The sequence below is a fragment of the Copidosoma floridanum genome, unplaced genomic scaffold (assembly GCF_036245765.1).
Source record: "Copidosoma floridanum isolate Cflo_tuat_1 unplaced genomic scaffold, Cflo_Japanese_pri ptg000021l, whole genome shotgun sequence".
NCBI classification, from domain to species: domain Eukaryota; kingdom Metazoa; phylum Arthropoda; class Insecta; order Hymenoptera; family Encyrtidae; genus Copidosoma; species Copidosoma floridanum.
In genome coordinates, this window is record NW_028321898.1 from 27,984,656 (window position 1) to 28,006,566 (window position 21,911).

Below are 21,911 nucleotides of genomic sequence, written 5' to 3' on the forward strand. Positions count from 1 at the left end.
TCGTCCAAAGTGTAGTCCTTGACGATGGTCATGGGTGCGTGGTCGAAACTACGGCCCCAACCACCTCCACCACCGCCTCCTGAATAATCGTAACCACCACCACCTCCACCACCAGTTGGTGGAGGAGCTCCGTAGGAGTCAGATGGGCCTGCAGAGTGACCTCCACCACCGCCACCACCGCCGCCTGAGCTTCCGCCTTTGGTCAGTAAAACTATCTCCTTCAGCTGACCTGTTGTGGTTATAAGTATGTTTCAATGACCCTCGCGTATTTCGTTAATAATGACCTAAATGAACACAACCATTACCTCCGCTACCACCTCCACCTCCAAACATTCCTTTGGAGCTCATGAATTTCTGCAGAAGCATCATTTTGGTAATCATGAGTGACATTCCCGAAAACATCATTCCCTTGACTGCAGCCATGCTTATCATACCTGAATCGAAAGAATACATTTGAGGACAATCGTTTGAATGTTACAATAATTTCAGTACTTACCCATCATTTTTGCTTTCAGTCCCATCATCATCATCATCATCATTTTCTTACAGCCATCACCCCCACCCTTTTTGCCGCCTCCCTTACCTCCTTTGCAGCCTCCTTTGCCGCCACCACCACCTTTTCCACCTCTTCCTAAGGGATTTTAAGTTTTTAAAACATTATTCTTGAAAAATCAATTAAAACAGTAAATCTATAGTAAGATCGATAGCGTGAACTATACGAAGATGACATTTGTTATTATTTATAAAATAAATTTTTATTGTTTGAAAGTTTTTTGATAATTTTTAAGTATTTTGATTTTATTTTAATACCAATAAAATATTTGTAAAGAATTTTTGATGTATTGTACATCTTCATAAAAAAAAAAAATACATTTCTTCCATAAAAATCTTTGAAAGCTCTAAAGTATTCGAATATGTTTTGAAAGTATAATAATTATAATAGAAAGACGCCACGTGATTCGAAATTTTTTCTGTAAAAAAATTAGTTCACGTATTCTAAAACGTTATTCATTACCTTTGGTGAACAAGTTTTAGCACAGTATTCAGTTTTTTGGGAACTACCCTCTGAAACTTTGTACAAAGTTAAAATAAAAAATCTTCTTACCCTCGACAACGTCCTTATCATCCATCATGACATCGATCTGATTTTTCTTGCCATTCTTCCTGGGCAAGGTGATCCTCAGAGCGAAGGTATCAAAAAAGTCGTCGATGCTCTTGTCGATCTTTTCGCTCACGCCCATGATCATCCTCTGCTCGTCCGCCTGCACCTCTTTCAGCTTCACGAGCTTCACACTTTGTCCAAACAGCGTGATCTCCGGCAAATGCCCCACCACGTCCAAGAACCGCGCTATCCGCTTCTGAACGCACGTCAGGGACAACTCCACCGCACAGCGGCCGATTTCCTTAACGGGAAACTGGGGGAAGCCATCGTCGGCGTTCACGGAGTCGTTCGCTGCCGAAACGATCTTCACGTCGATTTTCACGCCGTTTATCCTGTAATCGATGATCGACCTCTCCTGCTTGTCGGGGCTGTGGGGCTGTGCTTCTCGTATGGCATTTCCGTGAGTTCCAGCCAGTAAAGCGGCTGCGAGGAAACTCAGCCAAAGTATCGACTTCGCTGAAGACATGGGTCGAACGCGGTGGCACTTGTAGGACGAGAAATCGCGATCAGGATGACTTCGAATCCGATGGCTCTGTGCCGTTGTTTTGGCTGACTTTGACGGACCGATGGCGGTGAACTGGCTGCCGTAGAGGCGAGACTGGGGGCTTTTATATACATGAATTTGTGTCGTTTGTGGACTCTGCGGCGATCTGGTCACGACTGTGATTACCCCCTTGTGCCATGGGTTGCCGAAGGCGGACTCGCGGCTGGGACGAAAAGAATGAAATAACGTAATCACAATGTTAAAGACATCGCGGGTTTATTATCGTTGATGCTCCACCAGAGGCAGAAGCTAAAACGCCTTTTGTTGTAATCGAGCACTCAAATCCTACTTTTCCGTCAATCACGTATTTGGTAACCAGGAAATCAAAACTAAATGGAACATCCTTGTATTGAGATGGTCAGAGATTTTTGTGCGATTTTTAGTTAGTTGACGTGTACAAATAAATTTTATAAGCTTTATATCAGAAAAATTAAGGTATCACATCATTTTATTGTAAAGAATGAGAAATTTTTCATTAATGAATAAATCGCATAGTCCAGTGGTATTAATTATAAGTAAATTGAAGACATTCCACGTAATAACTTTCGAGTTATTACAATTTGTTGTTTGATTCTTTAATATTTAAGTTACTTTACTGCATCATTTGACATACTGTTATCAATGTCCTTTTCAAGAGATTGGCGGATCATGTAGCGTCTCTTTATTTGAAATCTAATCAGATTTGATCAATTACGTGGTTTGCTTAGAGCAAGTAATTTCAAAATATTCTAATGATTAAAGCAATGGCTTGCAGAAAATATTAAATTATAATCACTATTTAACTTAAAGTCATCAGAAGGAAAAAATTACTGTACGAGATAAAATTCTGGTCATGAAGTACACAGTAAATGTATAACTTTATGTTATTATGAATTAATAATTTTTACTCTTAAAATTTATGTAGAAATTGATAAAACAAAGTAGTTTTGTTTCATCGAGTATCATCTTTTTTCAGAAATACAATAAAAATGTTTGAAATATTATATTACATACACCATACCTTATGGAATTCATTACTTTGTTTATTTATTTTTTTCCTAATTCCATATGAGAAAAAAAAAAATAAAATAAGTAAAACGTTGTTTCTGTTGTGTTTATTTTGTTCGATGGTTCTAATAAATATGAACAATACAATTAATTACTCGTTTGTTTAATATACTTCAAAAGAAGGCTTACACAATAGAGTGGCGAATAATCCTTTATCCAGTACGAAATTAATTTCTGTCTTGAGTCTATGAATAAATACCATATCAGGATTGGGTTACATCTTAGCCAACCGCACTCCTGCGGCTTCTCAATCAAACTACACCACCACAACAACTATAACCATTGTTTCGCTGTGTAATACTTTTGTTCTACACAATGTCAGTGTCAATCGACTCATCATCGCAATGCAAGAAATTTTTTTTTTTTGTACTGTACATAGAAGCAAACGAGCGAGGAAGATGCAGAGGCTTGGTGTCAATTATTTGGTGGGGAAAATGTAACAGCAACACGCAAAGATGAAAAGTGACGAGAAAAGAGAAAGGTGGGCTAAACTCGATGGGTCGCAGGAAACGCGACAGGACTTTCCTTGTGAAGCGGGAAAATGTGTTCAAGTTGTGTAATTACAGGTGTGGTGCGAGAAATCGCACTGCTTCTTTGCATGTCCATGGGAGTGGCTAGTTTTCGATCGCTCGTAAATAATGAGTAACAGTGTTTGTATTTGAACATTGTAATTGCGAATGTGGGTTTATCTCGGAAGAAATCTCGGAGAACTAAGGAATACAGAATGAGCACAGTTGGTCACTTTTAACACCATATTTTTAGTGACTACAAAAACTACAGATGCATTTTTGTGTGGTGGTAAGTAGATCGTGAAAATAATTGTCCACTCGTTACTTTGAATTGAGAAAAATAGCTTAATTCTAATGTTATTAATAGTTGCTCCATTTTTTACAACGCGTACTAGATTTTTTTTATTTTTACAATAGCATATTGCATTTTTTGGTAAGAATAAATTGATTTGTTGTTTTAAAAGTTGTATTTATTTTCAAATTGGACTTGATATTATTGAATGTAACATGTGCGATTTGAATAATTACAGTTCACCTATTTATAGCATTCTTAGTTATTTATCACTATATTTCGAGTTGTTGTGGTTGACAATGGTAATTTTATTAACCTCGAAACCTTTCAGACGATAATATATTATCTATGTAAGCAAACTGACACTGACGTAATTATCGTTTCGGTTATTTGTTACATAATCTTCTTTTCTTACATTAGTAATACTGATAATTATATTTAAAATACTCAAACAACTATTGTATCTGTAATACTATAATACGAGTATAATTTATTAGGGGTCTACTGATCCACATAAAAGTGCAGATGTGCACATTTAAAAATTAACCTTAAAATGTTTGCTACTGATAATTTTGTGTATACATAGGTCAAAAAATTCACTAATATTACTTGATACATCTTAAAAAGTTAGAAAGTAGACAAATTGCACAATCGTAAATGTAAAATTTGCAAACAAAGAAGATACTCTCTAGGGAAAAACTAGACAATCGATAAGGAGTGTCGGGTCGCAGTGAGCTCTTTGTAGGACTTCCCATCGAGGAATTACAGACTACAGCAAACGGTAATTAAGAAACAAAGAAACAAGAGTAGATATCACGTAAATGGGCGGAGACATGGCAACGGTACATGCCACCTGTAACAGTCGAAAAAAGCGATCCTTCCCTCCGACCTGAACGACAAATGAAAACGAAAGCTCATAGTACTCTGGCCGGAAGTGCACGCCTGTCACGCACATTGCCGTGGGCCTTCAGAGTCTCGTGCACCACTTCTTCGTCGTTCAAGGACCTCCCGTAGCCCATGGCGTAGCCCGTATGATGCTCCTCGGAGCTTTGCGTGTGCGCGGAGGTGTGGACAGGCGCCGCCTTGCTGACGATCTCGTAGGTCGTTTTCTTCTCGCCGTGCGTGAGGGACTTGAGACCAACGATGGCCGACAACATCAGGGCCATCAGGCCCGTCATCAGCGCCTTGCCCGCCAGCATTGCCAACGCACCGAAGCCCAGAGCGCCCAGCGTGCCCTTCATCATCATGAGCCCGGCCATCATGCTGCCGTTTCCCCCTTTGTCCTTCTTTCGGGCTGGAATCATGGGGATGGAATATAATCGATTACCATCACGTAGGGATGGTTGTCACGCGCTTTAGCGATAATAATGTTTTGGGGCAAAAGTCTGACCAAAAAGAAATATAAATATTGATTGAAACGAAAAAAAAACTAGTGAGGTGTTGGCGAAAAAATATTTGATGCACTATTGATTATGTCATAGTTTTTTTTTGTTTTTTTTTTTTTAATTAAATAAGAAAATTCAGTGTTGTTCAACTTCAGAAAGCCAATGATTTGTAAGTATACGTAGCTACTTCGTGTAATCACCAAAAATGGTCCTTGATAGAACTGTTCTTGGCTTTCCTCAAACTAGCTTGCTTAAAAATGAAAAACTGCTGGCCCAAGTGAAAATTTACAATAATTTCATCTTATTTTTACATTATGTGCAATAACTTTTTTGCTTTTTGCCTTTCAATAACCATGTACAAAATCAATTTCAATTGATGTAAGTACTGAAACTAACCAGTCTCTGCGTTGTCCCCGTTAGAATCATCACTCTGGCGCTGTTCAGTAGCCCCCACGTGTTTAAGGGTCGTCTTATAGAGACTCTTTGGTTCGAACAATTTGACCGAGATCGCGTGGCTGTTCAGGTAAGTGCCGATTTTGTTCAGCAGGTATGCATCCACGCGCTTTTCGGCGTCGTTTGGAAAATCACGGGCGAGATTCGCCACGACGTCCGAGGATGAGGCTGCGGTTGTCGTGCTCCTTTGCTTAACGACCGATACGCCCGGCAGGATTCCTGTGGAACCAAAAATGAATGAGAAGTAAGTAGGAGGCAAATAATATATGGAAGCGAGTTCGTACAGGTAATTGAGGACAGCTCTCTGCCACCGAGATTCGGGGGCTAGATTTGGTTTCTCGAGTGTGCTCTAGTTGCACTAATTGCGGCTCGTGGCTGTATTTGCTAGGAGAGCGTATTGTATTCAAATTTTTTATTTCTATTGTTTCGAAAAACTCGTGATCTTGCCAACGCTAACGGTGGATTTTTTGTGTCGTAACAAAGTTCATAGTTCGATAAAAAGGTCGGAGCTTAACAAAATTTATTTATTTATTTATGCATTTGTTTGGATACTGGGAACTATTTTATATCATTTTTATCGTCATATTTCCGTTAGTAAAATACAAATCTTATACTTGATTGGACAACGCATTACGATTAGTCCTTACCGATGTTAATCATATTTCAATTAACGAACATACAACGTAAGTTACTTAAAAAAAAAAAAAAAAATTAGAGATATTGTAATAAAAAAAAAAAAAAAACTATTTAAGTAAAGATTTAGAATGTTTAATTATCCTTATCTGATAACATAAGATAAGTAACAACGTACCAATATCGTCCTGTTCTGCTAATCGGTTGACTAACGAAACGATATCAAACTTCAGACACATCGAACTGTACGATTTACTGCACTTGTTCTTCCAACTGTCTATGGACAAAAATCCAGACGATCCTTTTGCCTCCTGCTCTATGTTCTGAACAATCGATCCGTGATCGATCTCTGCCGCAACACACCCCACAACTATGGCTATCAGCAAAACGCACCAAAATTCAACGTCCCTTTTCATCTTTAACAAATGCACGTTTGTCCAAAACAAGCAATAAATCCAATCGACTATAACGACATCTAAATAAAATGGAAAAATTAAACGAGTAGGTAATCAACACCTGGTCCGCGAAAAGGACGAAAAGCCACTGGACATGGTGTGGGCTGAGTGGCGCTATATATGGAGTAGACTCTCGCCTACTAGTCCTTTTTCCTTTTGGCCTCCCTCTGTCGCGCTGCTCTATGTGCTCCGGTACCAACTACTCTGCTCTCCTTCCCGCTGGATGCACTATTAAAAGCCTCGTGTCGTATTTCCATCCGAGAGGGAGGGGGCGAGACTTGCCATGCATCGGAATGGTAACGCTTGGTGCTGGCGGCTCCGCAGCACAGAAAGTTGAGTCAAATAGAGCGGATAATTCGAATCTCTGTCGAATTAACAAAAAAACAGTCGGACCAAGACCGATCGTTGTCTTTGGAATATATACATTCGAGCCAGATCTCGCTCGAGGAGCCGAGAGGCTGGTACGCGGGTCTTTTTTCATCTTGTCGCTTGATTTACGAGCTAGTTGATTATTCGTGCTGACTGGCAATGGTTTTTTTTATGGGTTTTACGGGAGAAGGTACCATATAAACCTACTGTTGTTTGACGATGCCGTTGGATATTTGAAGCATAAAGAGGAGAAGGGAGTCTTGGTGTGCCATTGTGAATGTGAAAGAGTCGATTTTGGGTTTGATGCTTGGAAGATTTGGGATGGGCATACAAATATCATCACAGATCGGTTGTGGGTGCTTTGTTTGGAAAACTTATTCTTCTTTCATACAATTTGAATTTTTGAAAGAGCGGTAATCTGCATCACAATTACTCTTTGCTATGGTAAAGTGTGTCTCTTTGATGCTTTTAAAATAGCATGAATAAGATCATAGTAATCGATGTTGTGTTATTTGTTGAGACATTACTAGAAAAACATTAATCACAGTTAGAAAGTAACTATAAGCAACAATATTTTTTTATCACTAAAGCATAAAATCTAGAAAATTTACTTTCCAGTGAAATCGTTCATTCAGGGTATTCGTTTAACATCGGCTATTTGCATACATCTTTCAAGTGTTACTATTTTAATAGCTAATCCTAGAAAAAAATTCATTGTCTGAAGTAACTTTTTTTTATTTAAATCAAGTGCATTAATTTCGATTTTGTTATCATCATCCTTAATGTAGTTTTTATTTTTTTTCCTGATAGCTTCACTAGATGCACAATTAAAAAAAAAAAGTATTTTATTTAGAATAAAGTAACAAATGAAAGAATAATTGTTTGTTGTCCCATAGACAGTTCAACACTTGTTGATTTTAATTGACATCTCATATAATATGGATAATTTATTATTGAATCGAACATTTTTTAAACAATAGCACCAAAATAAATTTAAATTTAAAAAATACAATTTAAATTGTATAAATAATCTCAAGTAAAAATAATTGATTCATACATTTTAAATTCTGACCTGGTTTATAGTCATAAAAAAATCGTTTTTACTATAATTTGATGTTTTTATTACCTCGGCATCTACTGAAGTAACAATATCCCCTTCACTTTCAATATCCTCATAACATCAAAAAAAGCGGTAAGTTTCAGAGATTATTTCCTATGCACCTGAAACTTTTTAATAAGTATTTGTACTGTTTTTCATCGAGCTGTATAAGTTAAAAAAAATCTACCACCAACCTACTTAAAATCAGACTGGAAAATCGTGCGACAGTACGAATTTTTGTTCACGACACGCTTTAACGCTCCTTGCACAAGGATGCATTAAATCGGAAATCATCTTCTCCGGAAATTGTACCATTAATATGCATGAGAAAGTGTTGTCTGGCTATGTACAGGGTTATCGTCGTCTTGCTGCTATATGTAAAGTTATTACAAACTGTTTTAGATACTTATTACTTATTGTACTAAAAATCAACCAGATATGTTTGTTTCAAAAAATGTAAAATGTCCATTAATAAACATAGCGATCCTTATAAATAAAAAAAAACTTTAAACTAGATGGGTACGTATTAACTATAGTTCAAAAAATTTTCCCTCATTTAATTAAGAATTTTTTGGAATCCTCAGTACTTTCCAAGTCGCAGAAATCATGATATTGTAATAAACCAATTTGATGGTTTAATAATGCTAACTATGATACAGATAATATATATGAATTGCCACTTTTGCAGGTGTAATGTTTTAATTTGCTTAGAAATATCTTCAAAATTCTGTTAAATATTGATAACAATTAACAAAAAATCAATACTTTTTCAAACGCTGTAAAATACTGAAACTAATGTAAAATAACTCGTTAAGTCTACAATCGTGAAATCTTTTTGTAACATTCCTTCTTCATGTCTGACAAGTATTTTTTTTGTCTGACAATTTTTTGATATACATTTGAATTTTATTATCGTTATAAATTTCAGCACTGAATTTCTTTTTTTAACAATTTAATATGTCATATGTCTAGTCAGTTATTTTCCAATTCAGCTTTGATGAAAATAATATATACACCAGCAAGTCGGCAACCATACTTACATTGGAGCTGCGCGAGTTGTCTAGTGCAAGGCTCTTAGAACGAGCATCTTTTTCCTTTCGTTTTTTGACTCTATACTTACCACGGCTTGCAATAATCGCATGATACATCTTGGTAACACAACACATTTTTACTTGCTTGCCGATAAGTGGATTTGCATTTGCGGCCAAAGCCTTCATACAAATCTAATGTTATGTATTTAATTCTAAACGAAAAAGATAAGATTAAGCACGAAATACCAGCATCCATGAAAGCTGAAGTAATTCCGAGAAAATTTTTAATGCTGTACTAGCAGCGGGATCACTTGGGGTCCAGTGATTTATGAAAAGTGATGTATCTCTTGTGCTTCATTGTGTCTATTCAGTTAGTTTTTGAAAATAATCTCACGTACGATCTCTGATTGTCGTAAGTAAACGTACTGTTTTGACTAAACTTGGAATACTACTAGTGTAACCGTCAGTGTGATAAGTAAAACTGTGTTAAATTCGTGTCGTAAATTTTGATAAGAGTCGAATTAAAGCATGTAGATCTTGAGTAAGATTGTCTCTTCAAAGTATAAATTATTTTGAATGTAGGAAGCGTTAGTTTATTCACCGTTATTTTTGTTGTACGTTATGGATCAGTAAAACGATTTAGTGGAGTGTTGATACATACTGTAACCGAAGTTGTCTAAGATCTAATTAAAATAAAAATAAAACTAATACCTTAATGAATAGAACATACGTATTGCAACTATATTTTACTGTACATGATTATTGCTTTGTTCTCCTCCTGGGTTCCTCATAGGTGCTACATGAAATTTAAGAACAAAGTCGTCATAATATCTTGTCAGTTGATTCTTATTTAGTTTGCATAAAAGTCTAGTGAAGCTAAATATAATTTATTTTTAGTTACTAGTGCAATTATACACTGTACATTATAATATCGCAGTAAAGAATTTGGTTTTAAGAAATGCATCGTCGATTTATTTTTTTTCTCTTGAGTAAACACCAAACAACGTAAAAATTTAGCTTTCAAAAAAGCTTCATACTTTCAGATACTCTAAAAAATACAAAACTCACTCAGCAGTTTGTATCTTTACGAATGAGTACGGAAAAATGAACAAAGTTGTAAACATATTAAGATACTTCATAGGAAAGATTAAAGATGTAGGAGAAGTAAAGAAACTTACATTCCTACTAAAGTAAATTAGAAAAAAAAAAAAAACAATTGCATGTATCAAATTTAAAGGGGTTCTTTGAAGGTTTTAATTGTTGGGAAAAATATTTTTTTTTAATCAGAAAAACGTGTTCAGTTTAAACAATTAAAATATGAAAAAGTAAAGATTTTAACGAATCATTTAAAAAAATAATTGATAAAAATTGAAAAACAAGCAGTTTCTTCAAAACGCCGTTTACATCCAACTATTGAATCTCAAACTGTCTCTCGCCTGCTCGCCAAGTCAGAGAAGAAGAGGAAGAAATCCCGACGGACGCGTCCATCGGCCTCTCTCGACTCGCCGAGCACCGGCAGCGACAGAAACAGCCTTCACCTTGGCACTCACCAAGTTAATAAATACTCGGTCTGGGCTCGAAAAAGACAGGAGTGCCTCTCTACCTCCCCACCAGTAGGTGTTACCATGACGACGCGAGTACCGTTCACAACCCGTACCGTTATCCTCAGGCCCCTCCACCTCAGCCAACTGTGAGGTCAAGCCACTCCGTTGCGTACGTCAGCGCAGAGAAGGCAACGACCCACTAACCTTCATTCACTCGAGTGGGGGCAGGAAGGCCAATGACGGCCCGTTCTTCCCCACACCGCGGCCTCTGACCCAAAAACCCAGTTCCTCCCAGCTGGCTCCCCACCAACACCACCATCACCTGCACTGCCTCATCCTTTCGACATATATGCTGCTATATGTCTACATGTTTTTTATCCTTTCAAAAACCCACGCGCGTGTATGTGGAGTATTCCACCTGTTGCGATCCGGTTCCCTTTCCCTCTTCGGGTGCCTGTACCCCTTCTACTTTTTCTTGGTCTTCTCCCTCTTGAAACAAGAGTCTTAGTGCGGAGTTGGCTTACGGTGCTTCGAGAAGAGAATTTGCGTTGGCGTCCTAGGATGAGCATTGAGGCATGTTTTTGCGCATTTTCTTTGATGTTGTTGCGTGCACCGTCACAATTTGTCCCGATAAATTATGGAAAGTGTTTGCCATATTAGTCGATATGATTAATAATGTAATTTTTTAGTTGATCATTCGAATCATGGAAGGAATCATTAGCCATAAAATGATGTTGTAAAAAGAAAAATTTACTGGGAAACTTTATAATTTAAGCTATCTATTACTTATAGAAGTACATGGATAAAGTACTTCAAATAATTTAATCAAAATAATTAATTTATTTCTATTTTTTTTTTTTGAAAGAAGGTTTAATGTACATCATGTGATCTAATGGTTTTGAATACATGTACACAATACTATGATATACCGTACTTTACGTATTAGAAAATTATTATGCTTAACCAACAAGCGAAAAACGGTTAGTAAAAGCTTTGACACATAGTCCTTGAAATACCTTGAATGGATATTTGTCCCTTTGTGAAATAAATACAAACACATAAGCTCATATATGAAGAGAGAATTTAACATATTTAAACATTGATCTCAAACAACTGATGGATGTAAAAATAAAAGACTTTCAAACTCCTTTTTAAATTAAAAAGTCCCTAAATCTATAACACTACTGAGCAACTTTCGGGAAAAACCATCCACCTGTGTCTGACATCTCTGTCACGTGTAGCACCCACACTTACAGATGATAATCGTAATTATCACTAGTACTGTATCATCACTCATGACCTTCTTCCTTCTCCTCTTCCTGTATTCGTCGAAAAGCTTGCTCACGATACCCTGAGTAACTGGGTCATCAGCTTCTACAATATACTCATATCCCTCGGCTCTCTTATTCTCTTTGGGTCACGAATTACGTTATATCAACATATATTAATTATTATTATAATCACTAGCAACATTCACGTTATTGGAACATGTATTCACATATGATTGAACCGTATCTTTTTCTCGTACTCATTCAAACGGGCGAAACAAGGTGCTACGCAGTAATAGTTGTACACATTAGCATTAAAAAAAAAAAAAAAAAGATGTATAACGCAACTCCTTTCTTATACCTTTCCGTATGCACCCGCATTCTTTGAACAAAGGCAAGGTGGAAGAAAGGGGGAGGGTAATTAAATGCAACATTGCGATTATGCGCGAGTGCACTCGTGGGTAAGTACACATACGCTGGCTTGGACGTGTGTTGGTGCCTTCTTTGCCGAAGCTGCTTGTGCTCTTCTTTTAAATACCGTTCGACATGTGGGCTGTATTATCTGCTGTGGATGCTTACGACTGTGCGATTGTTTTGCGCACGAGCGTATTACGGATTCACGCTGCCGTGCCTCTCTTCTTTTTTTGGTACATGCTTAAAGTTGTTGGATGAACGAGAATGGCTGGGTTCGAATTTTCATACGTATACACTTGGCCTCCAGCTGCTACTTGTTTTTTTATGCTAACATGTTAATAATTTCCACAGAATTTTAATTAAGAGAGTGTAGGATCGCTTATTTTTTACGCCCATGGAAATTGTGTAGCTGCGAGCACGGGGTTTTGTGAAAGATTTGGAAATCTTTTTCACCTTCGGGACGTACGTTTTCTTTACCGTTGCAATAAAATTAACAACTGATGAAACTATTATGTACTAGCTTAGATTTAAAAACCAAATTTACTTTAAATTCAGATACAACAAATTTGACAGTAATGTTCATTAAAAAAAAAAAATAAATAATAAAAAAAATGAAAATCGTTAAAGTTCTTTAAGTGGATCCTTTAAGTTCGATTAGTCGGTAGAGTATAGATTTCATAGCTGAACCAATGAGTGGTTCAAGTACATGAGATTTTTATGAAATATGTGACAGTAACATCCATTGAGATCACGTCAACTACATAATTAAATCCGATTGGAACATACATTTAAGATTTATGATTAGTGAGTGTTTTTTTTTTTTTTTTAATTTCAAGGATCAACAATAAACAATAAATACAAGTAGATACACTAAGCGACGACATGAAAAACAAGCCATGAAATTATTAAAACTGTATTTCTCACAAGTTTTTTTAAAAACATATTCAAAGTTTCACAATCTACAAGAACAGTTGAAAAAAAACCTTCCTTTAAAGCAACACAAGTTTGTTTCAGAAAGCATTTGACATAAAATTTTATTAATAAATATTTCATACAGACGACAGAACAACACTTACGTTTCCTCTATTTATTTATTTCATTTTAATAAATAAAACCCAATTAAATACACGTTTGTCTCTTTCAATCAATCAATTGCTTGACCCTCACAAAATAAATATAAATATACTAACATACACATAGGTGAAAAATCCAATATTTTCCCACTCCAAAATACACCAAAAAATAATAAACAGAAATGTCATAAATTCCTTGACAGATTCAACTTCAATAGTTCCAGCACAATCATTCACGCGAGAATCTCATCGTCACCGAGAACAAACCCTGTTACACCTAAAACCAACATTTCAGGGAATATCCTGGTAAGGAACGAACTGAGGATCGATGCTGAACTCAGGACTCCAGGCACGGTAGGGCTGGTTCACGAGTTGTTCCTCCTGAGATCGGTGCCAATGATCGTGATGAATCTCGTAGGGCTTGGCGAAGCTAACACGAGCTGGAGCGGAGTACGAAACTGGCGGCGTCAGCAGAGCCTTGAGGGCAACTGCGCCGGAGAGCAGAAGGGCCAGGACACCCGCACCCAGACCCTTGATGCCGATCAGACCGATCATGGTGATGATGATTGGTAGTACGATGATAGCTTTGAGCTTGAGAGCCAGCAGTACTGGCAGGAGAATGCGCTTTATCTTTGTTCGGGCTGAAATAAAGAAAATTTTTCAGTAGCCCTCTCGATTCTCAAACATTGCAGCTTTTAATTTTACAGGGTCATTTTATCACATTGTTTAATAATCTTAACTATTCGTATAATTATATTGAGGCTGATATTTCTTTTACAAATTATTTTGCTAGTTCGTCAATTGTAGCAAGTGGATCGTCTTTATGCTACGATGAATGAAGAAATAATAATGAAATGATGTTCAGGCAATGCTCTACCTACAAATTATACAGATCTAATAATTTAATATTAATTTCCAGATACTGACTAACTGTTGCAAGAAAAAAGTAAATGATGAAATAAATAAACGATGAAAAAAAGGTAGGAAATACCATCTGAAACTTAAGGAAATGATGAAGGAAATATTCAAAGCTTCTTCCTCAAAAACAATGAATTTCAATTACGGAAATTCTTTTCAAAGTGAAAGCTCATTGTTCCCCGACGTTGATACACCTCGAAGGCATGGCCGCAGGCAAACATCGTCCGAGTCCCTTAAGAAGAGAAAGTAGTTCTCCGTAAAGTCCATGTACCCACACGTGTGTACTCAAGTATGCTCATCACGACCTGTTCCCAAGCACATGCACGACTCATTCGGCATAAAAAATAAAATAAAAGGAGGTCGTGTTCATCTTCGATAAGTGCGTTTACGGAATGAGAAAATGACGAAGAGGACGAACAGAAACTCCATCGAGGAAAGTAGAAGAGGAAAAAGTGGAGGTGGCAAACAAGAGTCGAGAGAGAAGAAAACCTCGAGGAGGAGGAGGAGGAGAAACGAGCCGAGAAGAGAGAGGGAGAAGATCTTTAGGTGTCCTCGAGCCTACTTTCCTTCCTCGTACCTGGGCACACTCTCTTTCCAAGGTCTCCCACTCACCAGCTTCTCGGCTTTCCCACCATCCGGCCTTAGAACGTCCCAGATAACCAAAAAATGTTCTTTCTCTCTTTGACTCTCTCGCTTGTGTACATCCTTCTCGCGGACGTCATATACATGGAGGTGACCTCCTTTGGTTGGTATACGGATATACAGAACTCTGGGAAGTGGCACGAGTTATGCGGCCCAATATTATATACATGGTTATTCCTAGGGTTTATTTTTTTTTATTGTTAACAATATTGGTTAAATTATCATGCAGAAAAATAAAAAAACATAGGTCGTCCTGAATATAGGTCGCCTTTTCGTGGTCGAATATTTGGGTAAACTATTAAAAATGTAATCCATTTGTATGTGTTAAAAATTGACACTATTATTATTAATGATTAAGTAAATCTTAGTGAATACCAAAGACATCACTAATTTTCTTTCTTTAAATACGTGCATTGATTATTAGGAGTATATCAGATAATTTTTTTTAAATTATTTAATTTACTTAAGAAAGGGTATACAAGTTAATAAAAAAAAAAGCAATATGTACACAAAGAAAATTGTAAGTTTTCCGTAAAAATTTTTCAACATGCGGTTAGTAACTTTAAATAAGCTTATTAATGCATGGTATAAAAAACTGCTATCATTTAACTCATCATATCTATTAATGTCTTAAACAATATAGAGTTTCTTTAGTCTAAGTTTTAATAAAAAATTTACGAAAGCAGTTACATGGATTCTTGATTGAAAAATACCAATTTATCAAGGGAATTCAGATTTAAAATTTATTTATATTATGAGTAAATATGAATCGTCTTATAATATTCGTATTAGATAAAAAAAGAAACCTCTTGATGGAACATCACTAGCTTAACATAAAAATGCTTCAACAATTCACTACCCAAGTATCGTAAGTGTAATAATTTAATTAGAGTTTTGTATTTTATAGTGACTTACGGTGAATAAATATACTTTTTGATCTAATTTTTGTTCATGAGATAGTTGTAACACTTTATTTGCATAAACAATTGTCTTTCATTAATTACCCTTAACTATAACGTGCTTCAACATCTAAGTTTCAAAAAATATTTGATAAAACTCTAAACAAAAAGTTCACGCAATGTGATGCCATATAATTATTTAAGAGCCTGATGAAAGTTATAGAATGTATGATTTGAGATTGAAGTCATTTTTTAAATTAATAAAAATAAGACTGATCCTTAAATTTTCCAAAGCTTTAACTCTTAAATTATTAAGTGAAAATTTAAACTCATGTAGATCTGGATCTTGTTTCTAATTTAATCGATATTTTAATAATTTGAGGTATAAAATTGATTTGTTCGACTGTGTAATTTTATTTTATTTCATTCACTTTTTATTATTCAAAGTTCTCGACGTACTATAATCTTTTTTTTGTGTTACAATTTTTTCATACAAATTTCTATTTAATAGAGTATTTTGTTTAGCTAATTTGAGCTTTATTAAGTATTTATTAATTTTGCACTTGCTTAAATAACAAAGTCGTTTGGCAAGTACTCTACTGATCCCCATGACACGTTAATAGCAATTTTTTAGGTTTATTTATAGGTTTATTTACTGAGAACTATTTTGCCTACCAGGTATTTTTAATAAGTAAAAAATAACAGCAGTGAAATATATTTTTCAATAAATAAACTAATCAAATTGATAAGCAAAAAGTTTACTGTGAAGAATTCAAATTTAAATTATGGTGAGGTAAAGGAACGTAAATTCAAATACGGGATCATGGGTGTAATGGATGCTTAGAAAGTGCATATCTCCAGGAATGTAGGATAAGCGTCGATGGGAAGAAGAAAAAAAAAAGCTGAGCAAGAAATCTGCAAAGATAGTAGGAGGCAGCTACCATGATATAAGAGTATATACACTCTGGTTCCGATTAATTTCAACCAATGGAGGCACGAGGACTAGACCTACTTTCAAGGGATTCGCCGAGAGCGGAAAAGAAGCAGTGTTATAAAATCGCACTGCACGTCCAGATCCGCTCGCACTTCTCGTTCGTGCATCGAGATGGGCAAACGCCGTGCGAAAAAAGCTACCTTAGAATTTTTAAAGGATTTTTTGCCTACCACTCATACTGTTGGTCCGATTTTTATTTCAATTTTTAAAAATAATCCTGAAACATCCCTCTACAATATTTACTTTAATTTAGTATTACGTCCTTTCTTATAAATACGCAAGCTTTAATGCTGGTAATGATGCTTTTGTAAAATTGTATACAAGTCATACTGTTTTTAATGGTTTTAATAAAATAATAATACTTAAAGATTGATTTTATGTTTTACAATTGTGCGTTGCAAGCTTTTTATCCAAAGTTTCATAACAACTATTCTGTAAATAATACATTTACGTAAAAATTGAGCCTTCACAAAATAATTTTGTTACTTACGTGCATTATAATAGTTATAAACAAATCGAAATCGCACACAAACAACAAATTATTTCTTAAATATAAAATAAATAGATTAAATCTTTACTGTGACAACATAACGAAGAATAACGCTTGTTCCAATAAAATTGGTTAATAATTTCTTTATTAAGAATAATTCTTCTGTTTTTAATGTTTTAGACTCAACAGGGCTTTCATAATAGAAATTAAGTAGTTATACCTTACGATTTAGTATTAATGCGAGCATTTCAAGCAATAGCCATAAAATGATGAAAAATACAAAGATGTAAAAACTAGCTGCAGTAATTTTTTTTTTGTTATAACATGCAGAATAACAATAATAAATTTTTAACCATACAAAAATTAGCATCTTTTTGTTATATTCTTTAATTTTTTTTTGGCATTATTTATTAATACTTACATACCTTATGTGTAATGAATAGATATAATTTTAATGGATTAATTTTTCATATAAAATTTTGTTACTACCTAATTTTTTTTTTATTATTTTTTTATTTATTTATTTATTTATTTTTTTAAATAATTGACCTTCTATACTTTTTTAATGTAGTATTTCTAAAATTGAATAAAAAACGACTAATATGATTAATATGTACTAATGAGTTTGTGCATGTAAACTGTGAGCTAAAGAAATACTAAAACCGTGCAAAAACTAAAAAATATACAACTAGTGAAATAAAAAAATTAATAATAATGGGTTGATAATAGAGAGATATGCTTATTATTCAGCAGAATAAGATACGTTTCAACGTAACCTGTGAATCATTCAAATTAAATTATTGGGTCTTTAGCCTTCATATATAGAAAATAATAAGTGTAATGAAAACTCAGTATAAATTATAAAGAAAAAAGTTATTGTTTTTTGACAAGTTGAAAAAAAATTCAATTTTTTTTTTACTAGGCTAGTATTGTAAGTGCTGAATTTAATTTTACAGTAAAAAAATGACTCTTTTACACGAGGAAAAGAAAATGATGTACGTTGTTATGATGAATGCATTGCTGCCAAATCACTTGGGTATACAAAATCTCTTATTATGAATAGAACTATTATAAACTGAATCAATTCCTTTTCCCATTTTTTGGGCATACACACCATACTATCAAACTCATGGCTATCGCAAAAAAGGATGTACATAGCAGTAGCACTTGTATAAATATAAGAGTATACACGACGATTAATAATAAAAATCTAAAATTTAACATAGAACTGGTTAATAATTAATTATTTTCTTTTTTTTTCAATATTGATTGTCGTGTAAGTAAATTACTTATATGTACATTGTGTTGTAGCGGAAAAGTACTTATTTAAAAAAATATGTATGTATAAAATAAATTTTAATGTTCCTACTTTGATTCAACACATCCTAATGTAAGTGAAGTCCCCTCTTACAAAATTATAGTATAAAAATTTCGTGTTAGGCATCTATTAGTGGGCCATACCATCATATTATCATGCACGTTAATTATATAACGAATATAAAAAAAAATTTTAAATAAATAATAATTACATAATATAGGGACAATGATGATATTAAAAGTACGTGCAAGGCAAGTTTAACATACCTGGTATACATCTAAATTCTTAAAACAATATTGCTGATATTTTTCAGGATTATTCATGTAGCAATAAAAATTTATTTTTTACTGTTTTATATCTGCTATTTTTTTTGCTTTTGCTTCATTTAATTGTTTATGATTAGATAAATTTTATTTAAATAAACGTAAAAAAGATATTTTTAATATAATCTATTGTATTGAAATTTTGTAGTTGCTACAATACAATTTAATACATTTAATTATTTAAGAGTCATATTTACTACTAATACACTATCGATTGCTTCCATGACATATTTATGATACAAACAAAAAAAATGAATGTTTAAAACGCAGATTGTATTAAATATGTACATGATGCATTCAGTTGCTTTGAATCACGTGAGCATAAAGATAGTTCGTATAGAGTTAAAGCTTGTGCTTAAATTTATATCAAATTAACGGGCAGTTGGCAAAAATAGTGTTATGATTATACATCACATGATTATATTTGCTACTAGTTGTGTTCTAATGTTTAGCCTACACATTTTTTCTGGTATTTATTAGAAAAAAAAAATACTAGGCATGTTTCTGTACCTTTTTGCTTTTGCTAAATTTTTTTACTCATATGATTTTATAACGAACGTTGCTGACCACGTGCCAACTTAAAACCATAGTTTGCAGATACTTCGAACTGAACTATCGGTTTAAATCACGAGACTTTGATTCTATTACCAACTAAACCACACAAGTTGGCAACAAATAAACTACAGTTAATGTGCGAGAGAAGTGTAGAGAAATATCGAAATCTACGTGCATTGTTTAAAAGTGACCAAAGATTATGAAACATACACATAAATGTGGATCTACAATTAACTAAATTTAAAAATAAAAAATTTGTGTGTCATCCCTCACCTTCAGATGCGCCATGTACCAAGCCTCTGAGCTCGAAGTTAACATCCTTCTGACCCAAAGCTCTCCCAAAGTAATCGGCTGACGAACCATCGCTCGGAAATCTTATCTGTAGTCTACGGCTCCTCAAAAATTCATCGATTCTCCTGACCAGCGGGTCCACCTCGCTCTGATCAACCTCACCACCCCTAGGGACCGCAGACCTTTCTAATGTTACCACGTTGCCGTAGAGACCAATGGTCTCTTTTTGATTGAGCTCATCAACGAGGGATACGAGCTTCCCCTCGAACTTCTCAGCGTTGGATTCCCTCGTCGGGCTGGCCAGCGCTAGGCAGCAGCAACACGCCAGCGAGCTGATGATCCCAACGACTACTCTCATGTTTGCTTCGTCTCACAGTGTCACGCGATGCCGATCCCAAGCACCAAAAATCGTGGCAATCGACAACTTTTAATGGTCTAATGAGAGCTAGTGTCGTTGCGACAATTCGTCGACTTGGACGACACTGGCTTACCTGGCCATTTTTTATCTTTTATATATCCATCGGAAGACACGGACCGGCTTATTCGAGTGCAGCGCGGGTGGGGCTCCGAATGCGACCTAAGAATCGAACCATTTGGCAAGAGAGCCCCGACGCAGTAGCTCCGCGATAAGAATGTTAATTTCGCGAGTCTATTATTCTTACGGGGGAAAGGACATCTGGTGCATTACAAGTGACGTCCAGGGCACGGCGTTTTTCCTTTTATCGAGGTTCACTTTCGAGTGCGTGGCCGCGTTAAAGCCGGGCCACTGGGTTAGCTACGAGGATGTTTGCTTTTCTTTCTTTTTTTCTTTTTTGTAAAACGGTATCAATTGTTTCGCGAGTGAGGAATACAAGCCTTGATCATTAGCTGGTTGTAACAGTACATTTGCGTCGAAAACTTTAAATAAATGCTGGAAATTTAATTGTATGCTTTAGTTATATTGATCACAACTCTGTTATTGGTGGTCTGGTAATTACAAATTTTTCTCTAGTAAAGATAGGTATTTTTGTGAAATAAGTTGAAGTACCTAAAAATTATAAGTTGTTTTTTGAAGGTTTATAGCTCAATATTTTTATCCAAGTATCAAATTAATTTAATTTATTTATCAATTACACCCTGATAATACGAGAAATGCCACTTAATGCCTCAAATTTTATATGTTGCTGCACATACACTTAAAAATAAAACACAAGTTAAGTGATATGGTAACAGTTTATAGCAACTCAGGTTTCTATAGTTATTATGTCAGATGTACAAGTTTGTTAAAAATTGTCTGTATCCAAGGATACAAATTAATCGTAAACACCCACAAAAGGTACACTATTGGGAAGCAGGAATTTTTTTTCTTTAAAACTATATACATGTGTCTATATGATTAAAGACATATAAAGACAACACTACAAGTATGACACTAAATTTAACACCTGAAAGTAGAAAATTTAAAATAAAAAAAATGTATTCCTTAAATAGCCAAAATTATATTAATTATTTTTTATAAGCATGCTAAAGTCTCACAACATTAATACTATAATATCCTTCTGACATTTTTACTGACATGATTATTTAAAAAATTTCTAAATTCGAATCTCAAACTCCACACTTTGCACGAGAACGATGCCAGTATGCTGCCATTCGAACCATTTATGGCAGATACCTGCATTACAACGATACTACATACAACTACATGACTTTTCAATAAATTATGTTTACTGAACTCTAAAAAAATTTATTTTTAGCTTCTTTCTATTTTACCCAAAGGGATGTATGATGTATGTTACTCCACTAGAGAAAGCAATGAAAAATGTAGTTTAATGATACAATTACTACATAGACCAAATATCAAAATAAACCTTAAAAATTTTAGCATCTTGTTGCATGCACTTAAAAACTTTTGATGGGGGCAACAACACCATTGGATGTTGGATTAGATATGGCTAGCTGATTCATGTATTTCATCCCCTTAGAAACCAAGTTTAGATAACACGATAGCTGCAAAAAAGCTTTTGTACTTGATGTGAAACATTATGTCTTATTTTTATTATTAGAATTGTACCAAAATATACTAAAACACCAACCTATTTGAATACATTTTTAAACATCTGTTGAACTCAAAAGGTAAAATTGTTTCAAAAAATAAAATATGAAATCTGATTGTAGTTAAAGTTCAAAAATTTCACTTTACTTTTTTAAAATTAAAAATAAT

At 34.7% G+C, this 21,911-nt stretch overlaps 2 protein-coding genes across 2 annotated transcripts; both read right to left on the reverse strand.

The window, feature by feature from the left end:
* Positions 1 to 4,468: 4,468 nt before the first annotated feature.
* On the reverse strand, positions 4,469 to 6,441 carry Osi16 (DUF1676 domain-containing protein Osi16). Its single transcript, XM_089594833.1, has 3 exons — positions 6,204 to 6,441; positions 5,346 to 5,611; positions 4,469 to 4,837 (listed from the first exon to the last, which is right to left on the reverse strand). The coding sequence occupies exons 1-3, from the start codon at positions 6,439 to 6,441 to the stop codon at positions 4,469 to 4,471; spliced, it is 873 nt and encodes a 290-aa protein (XP_089450959.1).
* A 7,128-nt stretch (positions 6,442 to 13,569) lies between these two features.
* Osi15 (DUF1676 domain-containing protein Osi15) lies at positions 13,570 to 20,066 on the reverse strand. Its single transcript, XM_014357345.2, has 2 exons — positions 19,691 to 20,066; positions 13,570 to 13,919 (listed from the first exon to the last, which is right to left on the reverse strand). The coding sequence occupies exons 1-2, from the start codon at positions 20,064 to 20,066 to the stop codon at positions 13,570 to 13,572; spliced, it is 726 nt and encodes a 241-aa protein (XP_014212831.1).
* Positions 20,067 to 21,911: the final 1,845 nt, after the last annotated feature.